The sequence below is a fragment of the Eumetopias jubatus genome, unplaced genomic scaffold (assembly GCF_037043125.1).
Source record: "Eumetopias jubatus isolate StellerSeaLion01/CBP00866 unplaced genomic scaffold, mEumJub1_p1.0 scaffold_13, whole genome shotgun sequence".
NCBI lineage: Eukaryota > Metazoa > Chordata > Mammalia > Carnivora > Otariidae > Eumetopias > Eumetopias jubatus.
Genome location: NW_028274819.1, coordinates 93,431,347 through 93,451,750, shown reverse-complemented (window position 1 = coordinate 93,451,750; position 20,404 = coordinate 93,431,347). Strand labels below are relative to the sequence as shown.

General features: G+C 41.9%; 1 protein-coding gene and 1 long non-coding RNA gene across 3 annotated transcripts in view; one reads left to right on the top strand and one right to left on the bottom strand.

Moving 5' to 3' along the window:
* Positions 1-19,796, bottom strand: part of MSANTD2 (Myb/SANT DNA binding domain containing 2) — a 32,106-nt gene extending 12,310 nt beyond the window's left edge. For both annotated transcript variants that reach the window (XM_028125943.2, XM_028125944.2), the window contains exon 1: positions 19,024-19,796. In XM_028125943.2, the coding sequence (XP_027981744.1) occupies positions 19,024-19,785 (762 nt within the window). In that variant the 5' untranslated portion in view covers positions 19,786-19,796. The remainder of the gene's footprint in view (positions 1-19,023) is intronic.
* On the top strand, positions 9,138-11,486 carry LOC114226047 (uncharacterized). The gene is made up of 3 exons (XR_003612663.2): positions 9,138-9,244; positions 10,864-11,040; positions 11,239-11,486. It is a non-coding gene; the product is annotated as an uncharacterized LOC114226047 (long non-coding RNA).
* Positions 19,797-20,404: the final 608 nt, after the last annotated feature.

Here is a 20,404-nt window from a genome sequence, read left to right as displayed (position 1 = left end):
CATAATAGCTACATAAACGTGTTGTTTGGGAAACACTGGCGTGATCAATCTAAGACGTCAGATGAAAAACAAAGTCAAACTGCAAGGCAGGACAGCTTAGTCATAAAAGCAGGAAACAATGTTGTACGAAAAAACAAGCAGTGAAACAGATTTTCAAACGTAGTTGTCAAACTGGCCGTAATTAGAAATGGATTACATAGTTGATCTTAACCCTCTGGCAACTCAATATGATAAATTTGAGATATTTTTTTTAAACCTAAATGATTCCATACAGAATATACTTATTTGCAGTCAGAGTCTTAAAAAATCACATGTTCTAGTCCACAAGCCATAGGGGAAATTATCCTGGGGTCAAATCTCCAATGACTAATTGTTTATGAAAGTGTTAAAAACAATACCTCAGCCTAAGCAGATGTGTATTTTGAAGCAAAAAAGGTCCTTGTGAAATACATCTATCTTCCTTTAAAGTTACTGCTGTAGGGCATCTGAGTGGCTCAGTGGGTTAAGCGTCTGGCCTTCGGCTCAGGTCATGATCTCAGGGTCCTGGGATTGAGCCCAGCATCAGGCTCCCTGCTCAGTGGGGAGTCTGCGTCTCCCTCTGCCCCTCCCCCCTGCTTGTGCACTGTCTCTCAAATAAATAAATAAAATCTTAAAAAAAGTTATTGCTTTATTGTAACTGTTAAAACAAGTTGCTCTTAGTTAATGAGGCGACAACAACAAAAAACCCACTGAGTTTCTTTCAGTATCTTTTAGAGATTCAAAATTTCTTTAATTAGTTTTAGTTTCTTACTGTGAGCACAAAAGGTGGAAAATAAAAAAACCCGAAACAGGGGGCATAAGCAAATAAACCCATTTCTGCACACAGTAAGAGGGATGTTATGAGTACAGCATATAACTAATGATTAGAAAGTCACTCAAGACAAAAACCATCTGGGGTCCGCAGAAGTTTTATAGGTTTTCCATCAAATCTGGCAAGTGGATTTGCCAATCACCTAAATCCCTAAAAACCAACCAACCCTAAACCCCAACAAATCAAAACCAAGACCAAAAATACAGCACTTGTTTCACACTCCCCCACTTCTTAGCGCTACAGAGGAGGTTTTGGCAAGTGAAAGATTTTTTTATTCTTAAATTTTCCTTTTCCTCTCCAGAACAGAGGCTCTTAAACTTTTTTGGGTCAAGGATCCCCTCCCCAGAAAAGTGCATATATGAAACCGTTCCATACAATTTCAAGGGGAACATGGATTCTCTGAAGAGCCCATACAAGACCCCTGGGTTAAAAAGCTGCTCTCTACCATGGTGTGGTTTCTTCCATAAAAGAACAGAACGGGTATCCGTCAGAAGCCCTAAAACAAGGTAGACTTAAATTGTGTATTAGGTTTTACAAGAAAGTCTAAAGATTGGGACAACCAGTTTAAGTACAATTTAACCAGTTTGCTCCGTATCCTGCTCATTTAGATAAAGCAGCATTAATATTTCCTCTAAGAGGTAAATTAGCCAAATTACCCTGCTTTTGGAAAGAAACAATTCCTAGCAGTAAAAACATACAAGGATAGCAATTTACTTACTCATCACAGAAATACAGCACTTTTTTTCCCCCACCTCCTAGGGAAGAGATCTTTTTCTGAAGTGACAATTAAGCAATATTAAATGATTCACAAATTATGCCGGTTATCTGTTCCAATTGAATCACATAATACGTGATTATTCATTATCTGATTCACTTACCAATACAGATGCTAGATAAATTACCTAAGGTGACAACTTACAAAAGGGACATTCACACATCTAGAAACAAGTATAAGAAAGGAAGTCTTGACTACTTTCCTTGGTAGTCACAATGGCTAAGCTTTAGCATCCTCCATTTTAATACTGCCTAAAGACCAAAGGGTCTCAAAGAGATAGGCAGTGTCTACACTAGTTAGTCCTTACCCAACGGGACTAAGGGACTAAGTCTGATCTATTATTCTGCTGAAATCGTTCATATCATGGTGAGCAGTGTCTTAATTACTAAGAAACTTTGTCCTCAACTCTTTTGAGCACTTGACACTATTCATCACCTGTCTATATCACTATCCTTGCCAGATAATCTCTTTTGTAAGACTTCCTATAATAAACTGATTGGCAGCGGGTGGGTGGAGCTGCCCAAGGCTCAAAAGCTCAAAGAGCAAACCAGGTTCCAGCTTCCAAAATATTATGGATGTTTTGAATGGAAAAGAACCTCAGAGATCATGTAGTCCACCTTCCTCACTTAACAAATGAGGAGACAAGGACCCAAGACAAAAAAGTATCCCTTTGAAAGGGATTTGGCAAGAAAAAAAAGAAAGAAAAGAAAAAGTACCAAATGCCACTCACATGTGAATGTTCCCTAAGAGAACTATTCCTTAGATCATGAACTCTGGGAGGTAGGAATTATGTCTGCCGAGTTCATGGTTTCCCTGAGCCCAGAATAGTGCCTATAACGTAAGGGTTCAATATATATTTATTAAGTAAATGAATTAAGGCGATTTTAACATTGTAAATCACTCGCAAGAAGATTTTTTTTCTTAGCAGAGAAAATTAGGAAATTCACTGTATAACCACAGTGGTGTATTATATTTATAGAATCAATAAATCCAAGGTAAGTAAGGCTCCTACTTGAAAAAAGCAGGAGCAGAAAAGGGTCTGAAACATAGATACAGCTGTAATTAGCAAAGCAAATTCCCTTTGTAACCAAGGGAATAGGTGCAGAGGGCAAGGGCTATTTTAAAAAATATCTACCATTCTTGTTGTTATACTTTTCTTTGGGTGGGGGAGGGGTCACCCGCCAAATAGAGCTCTGTTGCTCTGTCCAAATTTGATTATTTCTTATGCCTTACAAATTAAATAAAATATTCAACGATATAAAGTAGAGTAGAAAAGGAAAAAAAGATTCAAGTGTTTCCTGGATTCTGATAGGGCCAAACAGGAGAATGACCACCAGAAACCAAGAGATCTTACCTCTCTGGAGCCCCAGTCTCTGTGGGGAACTGTCCAGGATTGCATTTTTTCAGCTTGCACCGCATTCCAAATCTGGCTACGAATGACTCACTTTTGTGTCTATAACCGGTCAGTACTGTCTTCGTGAGGGAGATTCTTGCGTGGAACAAATAATTCAGGAGATTTTGATCCTCAGGGAGCATCAGCTCCTCTAAGTTTTCTAGGTTCCTCCATGCTAGCAGGTGAGGGTCTTGTCCATTCAGATTATGGTGAAAAGCCCTCAAGGAGGACAATACCAATTGTCGAAAACAAATATTTTCCATTGCCCAAGGAACTATATTCATAGTACCATAAATTTTTAACCCTATGCTGTAGGTCAATCATATGGGTGCTCATACAATATCTCCTATTGGTGGCAACACAGTACAAGCATTACCTAGTAAGTGTAGTCATGCTTAAGGGCTTCTTTGGGTTATGAGAATCCTAGGCATGAAATCTTCAAGTGCTGCTCTATTTAGAACAAGACAGGTCAAAAAAATTAGGGCTTACTTAACTACTTAACTATTTCAGACATAAGCAGCAACAGATAGTTATAGTCATCAAAGACAGTCCTATACCACTCTGTCTAGAACTTCCTCCCCATCTAAATGGGGGGAAAGATCAGTTGTTTGGTAAAGAATTAACCTAGATTAGGTTATTTTCACCTGACCTCCCCCATCACTTCTGAAGTTGCTGTATTAGCATCTCTTTTTCTCAGTACTTCACACCCTGGGGCACCACCTCAAAGTGGTATTTAAATGATATTTAAAATATTAACTTTTATTAATATGTGAGAACTAAAAAAAACATATTCAAGAGAGTTATCTAAAATATTTCTAGAATGGCAGGGGAGAATCATTCATCCGTAAAGGCCTCTCACACAAACATCCTGCACTGCACACTAATTGGTCCGTAATTAAGAACTACACACACATACACATACATGCACACACATTACAAAAACACCTCACACAGCTTTATCATTACAACGTTGTACTGCTTCCCAAACACAGGGTACTTTCTGCTAGTAACGAGACCAATGTTTAAAAGGAAAATGGTGCAGAGTAGTTCCCCCGCGCCCCCCCACACCAAAACAGTAAGCCACCTTATACCTTTCATGTGACCCATGAAAGTTTTATAGTTATTTTCTTACTAAAAACTACCATCTATTATGCAAAGATAATCTATAATACAAATTCTTTCCCTTAGTAAATTTTACATATTTGGTTGTGACATTCAGTCAAAATCATCTAAAAAGTAAGGTTATTAGAAATCCTCCATCATGATATCTGGGTACAAGCATTAGTCTTGACTGAATCTGGGACAAGATTCAGACAATTGTTTTAAAAAGGGTAAATACTGAATTAAAGTTGACCCTTGAGCAACATGGATTTGAACTACAAGGGTCCACTTACACGTTAATTTTTTTGTGATAAATATATTACTGTAAAGGTATTTTCTCTTTCTTATGATTGTGTTAATATTTTTCTCTAGCTTATTTTATTGTAAGAATACAGTAAGAATATTGTAAGAATACAATACATAATACATATAACATACAAAATATGTCAATCGACTGCTCATATTATCAGCAAGTCTTCTGGTCAACAGGTTATTAGTAGTTAAGTTTTTGGGGAGTCAAAAGTTATAACCAGACTTTTGACTGCACAGGGGGTTGGTGTCCCTAACCCCCATGTTGTTCAAGGGTCAACTGTACTTCAGAAAGTGGTGGGTTTTTTTTTCTTTTTTTTTTGCATTTCCATGGTGTAAACTACAGATCATAAATGCATGAAAAGAACACATCTTCATATGCTGGCAAATACCTTTTCTATGAAAGACCTGAAAATAAGCATGTTTTAAGTTTATGCATTTGTCCTTGGGCAACCTGAACTTATTTAGGAAGTTGTTAGAAAGAAATTCAGGCAATCATAATCCTTTTTATAGCTCATTTGGTAGCATTTTTATATTTTACTCTTACCTTTATGAGGATTGCTAAAAGCAATAGCCGTATGAAAAATGCAGTATACAAAAATCAAACATTTTCCATATGTGGCTAAATGTCCCATGCAATGAAGGTAAAAACCGTAACTACCATTTTTCTCAGTGCCTACTGTATGCCGAGATTTGGGCTAAGCAGTTTATACTTATTATTCCTAATGTTTACTTTAATGCTAAAAGAGAGGATCCCAAGAAACAATCTTGAGAAGTCAGTGCAGCAGGCTTACTGAGGAGAGCTCTTGAGAACACCCGTGAGAGACTGACCAGGACAGGGTTGGGCAGACAAAGAAGTTGCAACAGAGGCCTCAGCTAACCCAAAGTGAGGTGCGGGAACTGGGATGAACCTTCAGAGTTGTCCTAACTGGGGCAAGGAGGCTGTACCTTGTAGTCCAGCCACTGGATTCAGGCTGCCCCTGGGGAGGGAGCCTAACCTTGGGAGAGACAGCTCCCTTGGGCAAACAGAACTTCCTTCCAGGAAATCACCTGGAAGCCTCGGCCAATCATTGCTCCAGGCAGCCCTGGGACGGGTGGACTGACTAGCTGACTGGTGTCTCACTCCTGGAGGAGGGGTCTGGGTAGTGTAGCACATGTATATGAAAGCTATGCGATACATCCCTACTTAACTGAATAGAGAACTAAGGGAAAGGTAAGAGCTTATCCAACATCACTATCAGAGCCTCTTTAACGTAAATTTGGGTTTCAAAACTAGGACCTGGCATTCCTCTCTTCAGTGGACATTGAAAAGTATAGAAAATCAGTGTATTTACCTTTTTGCCACAGTTGCCAGTAAGTTTATATAGAGCTCATTTTAATATTTAGTGGAAGTAACCATTTTTACCTGGGTTACTCCCTGCACTCTCTGATTTCTTATTTTTGAATTCTATTTTTAGCTTTCTTCATATGCGTCTACACTTTCTTTGGCACATTTACGTTATATATTACAAGCTGCCCAGCTCATCCTCATCATCTCTAAGAGTACCTAAACCATTTACACATTAGGTGAACGATGGCAGGCTTAGGTAATGGACACTCCATGGCCTCCTTTTGGTAAACCACATCCTTACCTGCTTTTACTGCCAAAAAGCAATTCTACTTTGTAAATTCCTTCTGCAGTTCAAACTTACTTCCTTTAAGAGGAGTTGGTAGTTCAATAAATACCATCATTTATATAAAGATTTGAGTGACTGTGTCTTTGACAACAAAAGCCTTATTTATGTTTCAATACCTGTTGTAAACTCTTCCTTGGGACTTCCAAATCAAATGTTTTTCACTGTGCTTATAATCTTAGGACACCATGAATTTACCTGCAAGAATTTTTAAAACTTGTGTCTTCCCTCTATGTTAAGTAACATGTATGAGCATAATAACATCCATCTGTGTGTTGCTGTCTTTGCTATTGCATTTGATTGTTTATGATCGCGTTGTTGCCAAACACTTCAACTGTCAACATTTTTTAAATGTGGGCTGATGATTCATAAAGGGGTTAATATTAAACAAGTGGCCAAGAGCATGGAGACAGACTGCTCAGTCTAACTTCACCACCAGCTAGCTTTGTGACATTAGATGAAGTAATCTCACTGTGCCTCAATTTCTCCATCTGTTAGGTGGGGCTAATAACAGCACCTCCATCATAGATGTGTTGTGAGTGTTCAATGAAAAAATACAAACACAGCACTTAAAGCAGTGTCTGCCTAATAGCTTGTACTCAATAAATGTTAGCCATTATAACAAAAATGACAGTCACACCACGTGGAGACCACTTGTAAATAAAGGTTAGTTCAGGTAGGAAAAGATAGCCCCAGAGTTATATCAAAAAGCGCATGGTAAGAATAACAAACTGTCGCAGTCAGTATCAGAATCTTGTCTGGAAAGCAAGTAAGTTTCAGCTAAACCGCATCATCCAATGTTAAAGGAATGCCAGCTTGATTTTGATTTTTAGTTTTATTGGTATGTAGAAGTATTTTAAAGTTATTTTTGTTTGATAACATGTGAGATCTGTGTTATACCTAGATTTAGGTTTGTTACATATTAAGTAACATTGTTGCATAAACATGCTGTAGATTATTCAAGTTTTCAGAAACACCTGGCTATACTAGCATAGTTTAACTTTTTGTTAGTCTTTCCTCTTTATATATAAAAGCCAATCATTTAACTATTTTCAAAGGTCTGTAGTTTTGGCAAGAATATGGTGACTAACACTGACATATAAAGAAAAGGGGAGAAAAGGAATCCTAACTACAGGAATAGGCCTTACTCATCGGGCAACCTGCTCACGAGAAGCAGGCAGACAGAACAGCATGAATCAAATAGTAAGTATGAATGACCCATATATTTTCTTGGAGTTCAATGGAACAAAAAGCATGTGGATCTCTCATTCTTTTTTGGTGCATGAAAATTTACTGGAATTAAAATCATGGAGCACCTGGGTGGCTTAGTCGGTTAAGCATCCGACCCCTGGATTTGGCGCAGGTCCTGATCTCATGGCTTGTGAGATCGCGCCCTGCTTCAGGCTTCAGGCTCTGGGCTCAGTAGGAGTCTGCTTGGATATTCTCGCCCTCTGCCCTTTCCCCCGCTCTCTCTCTCAAATAAATCTTTTTTTTTAAATCAGATTCACCACTTTTTGAAAAATAACATTTCATAGATATGTAATTATGCTACCATGAAGTATTTCCACTGATTTTTCTTAATTTTGTAATGTGGTTTATATTACTTAAGGCAAAATATTATTTTATACTATTCAAAAACAAGCACAACTCTAATCCCTCAAAGTCCAACTATTAACCATGTCTCCTAATTTGCAAAAGAGAGAAGGGACATTACCTGGTTATGCAGGAGACTGAACAGGGGTGCTCATTACCTAATGACTGAATGAATATGAACAATGTTGTACTTCGCTGCTTCATGGGGCAAACCTCAGGGACAACTGGACATATCACAATAAAAAGGTCTAATATAAAATCATGTAACTCGTTCTTAATAAAGAAAAGGCAAACTGAACCTTTATGACTAACATACAATGAAAGATAAGAGCTCAAACATCCAAGGTGCCTGGCTGGCTCAGTCGGCAGAGCATGCGACTCCAGATCTCAGTGAGTTCAAGCCCCATGTTGGGCATGGAGCCTACTTAAAAAAAAGAAAAAAAGGAGCTCAAACATTATAAGGTCAATAAGGCTGATATCTAGTTATATCATATTTGAGTGGTCTTCTTTCTATTGTGCTAATTGTTTTGAATTGCATTATTCTTAAATATCACATTGGTTTCTACCAGAATGTAAGCTCTTTGAAGGCAGGGCTTTCCTTCGATTTTGTTTGCTGATATATTTCCAGCACCTAAATCGATGCCTGGCATGCAGAAGCAGCTCAGTAGATTTTTTGCTAAATGAATGAATGAATGAATGAATGAATGAATGAATAAAAATTCCTTAAGATTTTATATGGCAATTGAGAAATCAAATAGGGGCGCCTGGGTGGCTCAGTCGTTAAGCGGCTGCCTTCGGCTCAGGTCATGATCCCAGGATCCTGGGATCGAGCCCCGTATCCGGCCCCCTGCTGTGTGGAAAGCCTGCTTCTCCCTCTCCCACTCCCCCTGCTTGTGTTCCCTCTCTCGCTGTGTCTCTCTCTGTCAAATAAATAAATAAAAATCTTTATTTAAAAAAAGAGAGAGAAATCAAATATAAGGTTGAGGTTCTTTTTGACCTATCACATCTTCTTTCTAAATCATAAACCAGCTCCTTCCATTTAGAGAAAGTATCTGTAAATTTAAAATAATAATAATAAAAGCAGTTTTTGATAGATATGAACTTTATTCTGGTTTTATTAATATCAATTACAAACATAATTGACTTATTCGAATAAATGAAGAAATCTGAAGGTAGATATTAGAGAAACAATATTGTGAGTTTCAAAAATTCAGGCTATTACAACAAGATATGTCTTACACAGGCTGAGAAAATGCAACTAGGAAACATATCTAAGTAAATAACTTCCATTCTGTTGTATCAATTTGTATTGAATGACGTATTACTTGGTAGCTCAAAATATGTAATTTATGACTACAGCCAAGAACACATATATAAAAATAAAATAATGGCTGCTATTCCTAAAATGTCTGAGAATAAACACAGGTTTGTATTTTACTAAGGAAGAACAATACATCCCACTAAGTGACAAGATAACACTTGCTTGATTAGTGCCAAGAGAAAAAAAAAGCATTTCCATTGGCTCTCAAGGACTCTCTCAGCTACAAAAGGTAAGAATTAAAACAGATTTAAATACATGCCTTTTTCCAATACGCATTTTCCAGTGATTTAGAACAGTAGGGGGGAAGACTCCGCATAGATTACAAACTCCAGATAATTTGTAACATATGCATACGAGGCACAGATTCGAGGCACAGATTCGTTAAGCATTCGTTCTGAACAATGAATGAAGTTTCTGCTACGGTCAATAGCAGGCAGACGACCCCACTGCATGAACCCCACAAGAGAAATAAGATTAAGAAGTACCTAATAATCACAGCAATCCTAACAATCAACTGTTTAAAATCTAAAGCTTTGTGGTACTGGTCCTTGTTTTTGAAACTCAAGACATTTTTCCTCCCATTTTTAAACTTTTTAAAAATATTACAAAGATAGAACCTTTGAAAAGGGAAAAAACCCCGCTATTCTACTTAATATGAGCATACTTGAGAGGGCCTGTATGACAATTAACATCTGAAATTGGAGATGTGACTTTTAGTTTTTGCCCTCTGGTAATGTTAGAAAAAAAGAGAAGGCGGGGGAAGAAGGCAGGATCATCACTTCCGAAGCTCAGGGAGATCAGAATCAAAGAGTCTAGGATATATCCTCGAGGTAACATAGACAGGGCTGTGCTAAAATGGTGTTTTAGTTGGATCTCATTGGGTTCTAGAACCAACTCTAAAAACTTAGGTTATGAAGCACTGTGGTGATCTCTGAGGACTACAACAAAGAATCCTGTGCAAGCTGGTAGAAGTTCTGTGCCAGGTTAAGATCTATCAAACCCTAGAGATTAGAATTTTCAGATTCCCCAAACAGCCTCGCTGATCTGGGTGTATCTGACATCTACTATCTTCTCTGTTTTCATAACCACTGTTTTATTGCACTTCTCGTCAACTTACTGCAAAAAGCCTCTAAATGATCTCGGTGCTTCCGGTCTCACTCTTCCCAACTCATTCTCCACATCACAGCCAGTCCAAAGCCTAAGGCTAACATGTCCACTCCCCAGCTTACTGCTCTTTGATGATTAGGGTAAAATCAAAACTCCTTAGTACATTATCTCACTTCTTGTTTATGTCTCCAGTCTCATTTCTTATCACTTCCCACCTCCTTCCACTCTCTTCCCACCAACCCTAGGCTCCAGCTCTCTAGAACCACACAGTACAAAACATTTCACCAGAATATCTGGGACGTGACCTATTCCAAATTATGATGTTTCTGAAGTTCTGATACCTTAAATCTAAAAGAGCACAATGACTGAAAATACCTTGATCTCACCTCAGTATCTTCTAATCTTCTCTTATCTAACTGCAAGTTATGGCCCATTAGTGGGTTGGGTTGGGAAATCAATTTTAGTAGGTTGTGACCACCCTTCTAAACGCCCCAAGTGGAAGATGAAGAGACAGAGCATAGGGGATCAAGAACTGCTGTGGGGAGGAGGACCCAGGGGCAGTGAGAGGGAGCCTAGGGAGACAGGGGGTGAACAGGGAGCTGGGACAGGTTAGAGGGGTGAGTACAGGGGAGGAAGGCTTGAAGACTGTCAGTCTTGTGTGTGGTGGTGGGGGGGGATTAGCCGAGCCTGTGGGCACAGGGCACACATGTAATAACGGGGAGGCATTGTGTCCCACACCAGGTATTGGCAAACCGGGGGTCTCCCTGGTCTACTCCATGCCCTCCCAGAATGTGTCCCTGCGGCTGCAGGGCCTCCAGGAAAAAGACTCTGGGTCCTACCGCTGCTCTGTGAATGTGCAAGACCACCAAGGCATCAAAAGGAGCCACAGCAGCAAAACTCTAGAGCTCAGGGTGCTGGGTAAGTGAGAAGCGCACACTTGGCAACACCTTCCCCAGCCCCAGTGGAGGCCAGGCAGCTCTCTCTCCCAAATGGCTGACTGTAAGGGTTGGAGGAGGGCAGACAGAGTGACAGAAGGGGGGGGGTGTGTTTGGGGGTGGGTGGGAGGGATCTGTTGGTCCCTTGGGGTTGAGTTTTTAACCTGTCTCCCTGCTCCAGTTCCTCCAGCTTCTCCAACCTGCCGTCTCCTGGGTGTGCCCCGTGTGGGGACCAACGTGACCCTGACCTGCCAGTCCCCAAGGAGTAAGCCAGCTGCCCAGTACCAGTGGGAGCGGGCACCCCCATCCGCCCAGGTTTTCTTTGCACCAGTTTTAGGTGAGGGAGCTTGAGGCTGTGGCTGGGGGAGGGAAAGATGAGAGGCACCAGAGGGACTGGGGTGAAAAGGGGAGGCAGTGCTGCAAAGTCCTGGGGCAGAGTTGGCAGAGGAGGAGGATGTAGGGAGGGGACTGGAGAAAGAGAGCCTACCAGATAGGCAATGTGTTGGGCGCTTTCAGATACTGTATACTTACGACACTCAAGAGGACATGTGGCCTACTAGATTACCTGTGCTCACATCTAACAGAACATGCTGGAGTGTACTGCACATAGTTAAGGAGAATATCATTTTGTGGATTAAGCAAATGAATATTTGTGAAACACTTCCAACAGTGCGTGGCACGTGACAAATGTTATGTAAGTCTCAGCTATAATCATAATTTTGTGAAAAGTGTTTCAGTCACACATATATATCATCAGAATATTAGGCCACAGGGTAAAATATATGTCTTCCTATTCTATGTTCAAAAGATGCACTGCTTTGGTTTTTCTTTCCAGTATATAAGAATGAGATATATAATAGATATTTGCACAACTACAATCCAACACTATAAAAAGGTTATTTATCAAAACATAGGGGCGCCTGAGTGGCTCAGTCGTTATGCATCTGCCTTCGGCTCAGGTCATAATCCCAGGGTCCTGGGATCAAGCCCTGCATCGGGCTCCCTGCTCAACGGGAAGCCTGCTTCTCCCTCTCCCATTCTCCCTGTTTGTGTTCCCTCTCTCGCTGTCTCTGTCAAATAAATTAAAAAACAAACAAACACATAAAATTGTCTAGAATTGGCATGCGCACTCTACTGTTATTCCAAAACTACCTGCTCCACCTTTTTCTTGGTTCTTAAGGACACCACCAACTAGTCATTTGTAGATTCTAAGTCCTACCTTCACCAAATGCCATGCACTATAACAAATTGTTCTTCAATTGAAATGCATGACTTTGTAAGCAACTTATCACTTATAAATTTTCTGGAACAACTACAGCATTTAGATGTTTCCAGTTTAGGATTCTTGAACAAAATATATTTTGCTGTATTTGCGGTCTGCACTGTTCTAGGCTCTGCGGTTTCTGGCCTTTACCCCAACCGCTCATCTCTCTCTACTTTCCTCTGCTCAGTTTGGTCCCACTTCACCTTCAAGACCCACCTCCTGAAAGTCTACGATGACATGCCTTTCCTGTGTGTGCCCGAAGCACCATGAACTTAATGTCGACATGCTACACAGACCTTACTCACAATACCGTAACTGGTGCTTTAGTAGTCTGACTCCTTCAATGGAAGGTGGACACTTGATGGTAGATGGTACCCTGCTGCATGTCTAAGGTCTACCATGCAAGGTACTCAAATATTTGTGGGTGAATAATAAAAAAAAATCAAGTGCCTATTTCATACTTTAGTATTTGGAGAAACCCTGTGATCAATCTGTGAGTTGAGTCTGATGAAACGGAATGGGCAAGATCTCCAAATCTTCCCACAGATTCTTGCACTTTAGCCAAGAGTTAAGCTCCACACGTTTCTCCCGTTTTCCTAAGGGCAGTGGAATCCAAGGGCCCAGCCCCACTATATCTGCCAAGAAAGATAGCAGAAAGAGGCTCAGAGTTCTAACGCAGTGGCCTCCCGCTGGGGTATCCCTACTCTTTCTTTAATGATTAATCAAGGCACCTTAAAACCTTAGGGATTCCTGGCAGCATTCCCAGTCTGGTCCATTATTTCTTAGGTGGAAAGCTTGGCCCCTCAATTTGGAACAACCAAAGCAAAATAGGCTAGTGATATTGTTTCTTTTAAATGTAAGTGGAATATTGTCTGATGACCAACATTTTCAAGATGCATTTGATAAAATCTACAGAAATGAATTTTGTGTGGATTTTTCTGATTCAGAGTACATTACTGAGTAAATTTACGGCCAATCCTCACATCTGATTCATCTCATACTAGATTTACTATTTCCTATATCCTATTAACTTCCCGTAAACTTTCATGTATGATGAAAAAAATTTCAATGTCAGCTTTAAAATGTTCGAGAGAGTACAGAAACTCTTTTGGGAGTACATAAACAGAAAAGTTTAAATACCATTATTCCAAAGCTGTTCTGGCCAATACAACAGCCACTGGCTAGATATACATGACTCTTTAAATTAATTAAAATTAAATAAAATTAAAAATTCAGTTTCACAGTCCCACTAGCCACATGTCAAGTATTCTATAAGCAGCTACGGCCAGTGGCTACTGCACGGTGACTGACGGACAGCGCAGACAGTAAGACACTCGTATCACAGAAAGTTCTATCAGACGGCACCCCCTAGAGAGCTAAGAGCAGGACCACCCTTAGCCCCAGCCCACTGAGGGTGTGACACTGCAGTCCTTGCACTAAAAGCTCTTCCTCCCTAGTACAGTGGACCATTTTTCTTCACTTCTATCAAGGTTCCTCCTCCTCAGAAGCAAAGTGACGGCGGGCGGGGTGGGGGGGGCGGGCGCCAAGAGAAAGGAACTTTGAGCTTCCCCTAAAAGTCTGAGTACGTAGCTAAGAGAACCGTTTCATAAAACAGACTTCTTTAGTACTCCAAGTAACAACTTTTTACCTACACTGTTCAATATGGTAGCCACTAACCACATGTGGCATTTATAGTTTAAAATTAAAAAAATTAAAGGGGCGCCTGGGTGGCTCAGGCAGTTAGGCATCCGACTCTCGACTCCGGCTCAGGTCACGATCTCAGCGTGTGAGATCGAGCCCCATGTCGAGCTCCGTGCTCAGCGTGGAGCCTGCTTGTCCCCCTCCCTCTGTTCCTCCCCCGCTCACTCTATCTCTAAAGTAAATAAAATATTTTTACAAAATTAAATTAATTAAAACAAAACATAATTTGAAATTCAGTTCCTCAGGCACACTAACCACATTCCAACGTCTCAACAGCCACAAGTGACCGGCGGCTATCACACGGAACTGCGCTAGATACAGAACATTTCCATCATCACAGAAAGTTTTACTAAACAGCACTGTTTGTACTATGTGCTTTCTAAATTCCTTTTTCCTTTAACATATCCTCTTAATGAAGGATCCATAATAATTTCACTCCACTCTTCACTAGATTTCCCAAAATGCCAAGAAATAAACTTGGAAGCCTGTTCATCCAAAGTTTTAACATGTGCGTGTTAGACCTTTACCTCCTAAACTGAGAGACTAAAAGTGTATGGTCAGTAGTCCAAGATGGTCTATTCTCTTAAGATACACATCAAGCCTGTATCAGATTCACAAGCAGACAAGCATTCTGGAACACACAAGCTTCTGGGTGACAGTGGCATGTTCCCAAGAGAAATATGTCAAAAATGGAAGCAAACAAATCTGACTAAATCCTTCTTACAAACTATGAGTGGTATACCGTATTTCTTGGAAATCTTTCAATGACAGTACAGAGGGACCGTCTTGGCTGCAAACCCCAGAGGAAAGTCCTCAGAAATTGGTGAAGTCTATTAAAATGCTTATACAGGGACAAAGATATCTTCTGGCTCCATGTCATCTTTACCCTAATGGTTTTTGCAAACAAATAACGACAAGGCTTGGGAGCTAAAATGAAAGACCAAATGTACTACATGTCATTTGTCTGTTAAAGTACGAAATTTGTCCTAAAGACTATGACAGTGATCGATGAATAAATCTAAGAAATCTCCCTAAAAAACTGATCATTTTGTTTGCCAGGCAGAAGACTCCCAACCAGTTTTAAATTTGTCTGATGAGCAACCCGTACTGATCCAGCAAAGACAAGCTTTTTAGGTCATACAATCACCTTGCTTTTCATCTCGAGGCAGAGCTAGAAGTACACATCTGTTTCAAAAACATAAAGCCAACTCTCAAGAGGCAAATTTTTGGAGAACACCCAAAAATATGGGACTTGAGAATTAGTTTTGCAGCGCATCAGATTAACTGACTGAAGTGTGAATACAGCATCTGGCTCCGAAGTGAATGCTTTCATGAATGCCAAGTCTAGATAGATCTTTCAACTACTACAGTGTGGACTGTGATGAGATCTTTCCCTCCTTTGAAGTCATCACATTTATTGTCTGCTTTAGTCATATGACACTTAATCAAATACTGCATCACATACCATCCCTTGTGTTGTAGAGCTTTTTAACTCTTTGATGTGTGTATACAGACTTCAACTGCTCTGTAAGCTCTTGGACTGTATATTACAATTCTTTTATTTATCCTAACATCTAGCATACAGCCCTGCACACAGTAAGCACTCAAGTACTTGGTGGATGGAGATGGGGAGAAAAGGACTATAGAAGAAGAGAAAAATCATGCAATGACCAGACAGAAAACCACCTTATTATGTGTTTATCTGACTCCAAAATTAGGCTGGAATTGTTAGCGGACAAATTTTCTTCTGGCAAACAAACAAACAAAACAACAACAACAACAAAACTTCAGAACCAAACAATCTGTGGAGTAAGGCAGTCTCAAACACATCCATTTCATCCAAATGACTGAACGAATACCACTAACAGGACATGTCAGACTTCAAAATGAAAACCTTTACAGCAATAAACAGATGTTTCTATGTGACTTTAAGCTAAAATCCTGTGCACTTAGAAATATACATATTCAGTTGGATAGTATTCAAAAATAGTACTCTGGTAGCAAAATCCAAGAGTTATTAATTTCAAAATTTACAATTTTAATAGACAAGAAATCTAAAACACAGTCCAGAAAAGGGAGGCGATGTGCTTTCCGTTTATTCAGGAAGATGGCCAGGGAAGAGGCTGGGCTAGCACTCAGCTTTCTGATGCCTTCTTAGGATGAGATGGAAGGCTGCTACATCAACATGCTGAAACTAGGAAAGTTTCATGGAAAAACCGAAGTTACTGTATATCTCTTCCCTCCTTTCAAACTTAGAAGACATTATTTACGGAGTTTTCATAATTGAGTTTTAATAAATATTCCAAATACATTCAGTCAGAAATTTAATTGACACACATGATGTTCCTTCCCTGTGAGCCTCTGACATGAGTTCACATTTAAGTGAGCACATGAGTCTAAGAAGTTCCCCATGGTCCATATCTTCCTGCCCTACTTCTTTTCTATTTTATAAAATCTAAAGCAAAAAAGATTGTTGAATTTCTTTTTGCAGTTCTCATCAAGACAATAAAGTAAAAGAAGAGATTTCTGAATTATTCATTCTAAACACGCATTTCTGAAAGTGGGATCTAAAGATTTGTTTTCAGGGATTTGAGATTCTCTGACGATATTTTTAAGGTTGTGTTTTTATTTTCATAAATATATTCTGGATTACTTGGACATCCACCTCATAACTGTGTAAGGTTATGATTTCAGTGACAATATTTGCTTCTATGCTTAAGATTACATTCATAGTAAGTCTTCTGGAGGGACAGAGCTTAGTTTTCAATGCAAAATTTTTCAAACGGGGTTTCAAAGTCTATGTCTTTGGATTAAAGTTTAGGTAACACTGATCTAGATTTCTATACGTCCCAAAATTCTCCTTCTAGACTTTACTTGGTAAGTTTAATAAATATGTATCCAGTGTCTATAATGTGCTAGGCACTGGAGATACGGTAGTGAATAAGAGAAACCAGAACTTGCCTTAATGGAGCCTGTAATTCTGGCAGGAAAGGCCAACATTCTTAATGAAGAAATCTGGTTCCTTGGTTGAAATCACTTAACAAGTAGAGAAAAAACACACACACAGTTATCTGTCCTCCTTGTCAACTACAACTGTTGATTAGAGAATCCATTATCATCAACATATTTTCAAAATATTCTAAGAGCTTGAGGTTAATTTGGTCTTATCTGTTTGAAAACAGGTAAACTGATCCTCTTTTAAAAATTCTTCAGAGAAGCTCAATCTCCTTTCCTTGCTTTAGGTTATGCTTCTCATAACCAGACAAAGATGTAACCCAAACTAGATATTTCCTGGTTATTGAGAAACAGTTTTATGGAGAGGTTTTAGTCAGTGAGGTTTTGATAGCACAACACTTTTTCCGTTTGATTGGGAAATTTCTACGGACAAAAATCAATCAAGCTAGAACAGTTGCAAATGCCTAAGTACACTTCTAAGTCAAGAAAAGTTGATGGGTGGATGCTAACCAGCACAGCGCAAAAACTCTCTCAGAAATTTAAACTTGATGACCTTGAAATTGAATTTGTACCTCTATTCTTTAACAGAAAAATGAATGAGATTCAGGAAACAGTGGCTACTATTAGGTACTACTTTAGTCCTGTCTATAAACTATTATTTTAATGACCCCTTGTTAGGCTGGGGGGGGGCGGGGGAAGAGGGGGCATAAGAAGACCTAAAGGTACATGTTATCAAGTACACCAATTCAATTTTGTAATTGAGAAATGGGTGCCAAATTCCTTGAACGATAGTTAATAAGTTTGAAACATCTCAGTTTCTGACCCAAATTTTCTAACCAGCATTGCCCCAGGATGAACACTACATGAGCCAAGATCTCCCCAACTTTGGAGCAATCTCTGACTTTAGTGTGATTGCGATTGTTTTCATGGGTTTTTACCCCCAAAGAGCTCTGGAAAAAGTGTCAACCCTATCAGAAAAGAAGTACACACATAACTATGACTTTTACCAAGAAGTAGTTCATTGAAAACTGGGAGAAAGAATCCTAACAGAATCTTTTAGCAGACACTATGATGAGGGAACTAGTTTACAACTCTCTAGCTGCCAATAATACAAACCTGAAAGCCTAGATTAAAAGTCAATAGAAACAGCAAAAAGATAACCTGGCTGGTGATAAAAATTTCTAGCCCAAATTAAGCCTCTGTAGTTAAACATTCAGATACACAACGATAGCCAGATGCACACTGAGAGCTTTACTTGTCACCACATCCGGCACAATAGCTAATTAAGCAGGGAAAAACTGGCTTTCATGAAGGAGCTTAGTCAGAAACATAGCAGGGCCTCAAGCCAATCTAACTCTAGAGGCATCGACACTCCACAAATTCCACACCAACTCTCAGCCAGGCTAACTTTAATTGCGCCCCTAACTCCACGATAACAATACACTAGCTGACTGCAATCAAGCTTTTCCAATTCTCCAAAGCCATCTCAAGTCTTACTCGTCCTTCGAAGCTCAAGTTAGAAGCAAGGCGACTGACACAAAGGCCAGTCGTCCAAAGGCGCTTTTTGCATGGCTCTGCACTGCCACTCATTTGAAAATTCCTAAACTGGGGGCTCACCGGCCCCCCTCTTCTACCCTTCCTCAAACCCGCCCCGGCTGGTAAGCCTCTGCCTGGGAGCCCCTCAGCCTGGAACAAAGCGAGGGGCCCCGGCGGTGGGGGCGAGAGGCGCCAGCGGACACGGGGAATGCCGCACAGCGCACAATGAGAAACTACCAACTTCAGAGCGCAGGAACATCCTCAATTGGCAAGAAAGAGGGGCGGCGGCGGCAGGCACGCCCAACTTCAAACTCAGGAAACCTACGGGCTGGCGGCCATCTGGAAAAAAGCCCCCTTCCCAGGGAGAGAAGAAAAAGGCGGAGGAGATGCGAATCACCCACCGGGCCCCGGAGGGGAGCCCTGCGCTCAGACCGGCCCCCGCCCCCGAGGCCCGCTTCCCCGCCTTCTCTCTGCCTCTGGTTCGCTGCCCCAGGCCGGGCGGCCGGTTACCTTGATGCGCTCCCGGCACTGGGACGGGGTCCGCTCGTAGCCCAGCTCGGCCAGGGCCCGGGACACGCGCTCGTACATGGCTGGCCCAGGGGCCTTGCTGCCGAACACCGTGCCGGCTCCCTCCAGCTGCTGGTACCGCGCTTCCACCAGCCGCTCGTTGCCCCACACTGCGATGAGCGCGTTCGTCTCGGCCGGCGTCCACGACATGCCCCGGCAGGCGGCGGCGGCGGCTGCCGCAGCCCCGCCACCGCCGCCACCAGGGGAGAAGGAGACCGAGGACGAGGCGGCGCTGCGGCCCCCCAGCCCCAGCCCGAGACCCCCGGACGCCGCTGCCCCCGAGCCCGCCGCACTGCCCGGCCCGAGCGGAGAGGCACCCCGCGGCGTGGAAGGGTCGGACAGCGATGGATTTCCGTCGCTCAGGCCACCAGGAGAAGCCGGGGAGAGCACCTCCATCTTCGGGATTTTTAGCGGCGAGTTGGCGGGCAGCTCCGAGCCACAGGGCGCAGCCATCTTCCAAGCGGCCGCCGCTACACCGCCCGGAAGTGACGCGCCCGCGCATCCGGCCGCCGCGGTCTCCGGGGCTGCCCTCGGGCCTGGCTCGGCTGTGGGCGGGCGGCTGCGGGCTCCTGCTGCCGAGCGGAGGCTGTCCGCTCCCCCCGGCCTCTCTCCGCGAGCCCTACCGCGCCGCCCGCTCCTCTCCCGGGGCGAGGGGCGGGAGTGAGGCGCGCCGAAGCCCCGAGCTGAAGAGAAGGGTGGGGGCATGAGGGCGCTGGTGTGAGGAACAGATTGGAGCCTTCCCACTTCCTCTCCAATCTCAGCCCCCGGGAGGAGGGGTGAGGCCCGCGAGGGGGCCCGGAGTTAAGGAGGACTTGACCATTTCGCTCGCTGGCTCTCCTCTCTCCCTCCGCTCTGCCTCTCCTCCCTCCAAGCTGGCCTCGGGGTGCAGAGGCTGACGTCCAGGGCGGAGACTGGGGAAACCTGCGGAGAGTATATCCAGGAAGCACCAAGGCTGAAGGGATGCATTTCTGGGGGAGGCTTTAAAAAAGCAGTTTTTGGACCGCGTTAGAGTTGGTACTCGGTGGCTTTTCAAGAAACCCATGCGTATTATTTGAAGAACAGCAACTCTGACTCAGTTAAGATCTATTTTCCAGTTAGCCCGGGTAGCTGTGACGATGTGTAGAAAAATTAGATGTCTTTATCGCGTTTGTAGTTTGTAGCTTAAATATGTTAGGAACCCTGGAGCCCGGCAGGAAAGTTACTTTCCAGTACCATTCATTCCCCATCCTCCTAATTTGGAAGTTGCATCATTTTCTTACTTTCCTACTGTATTTCACACTCTGGAGTGTAAGGAGATTGAAAAGAAGACTGTCAATTATGGCAA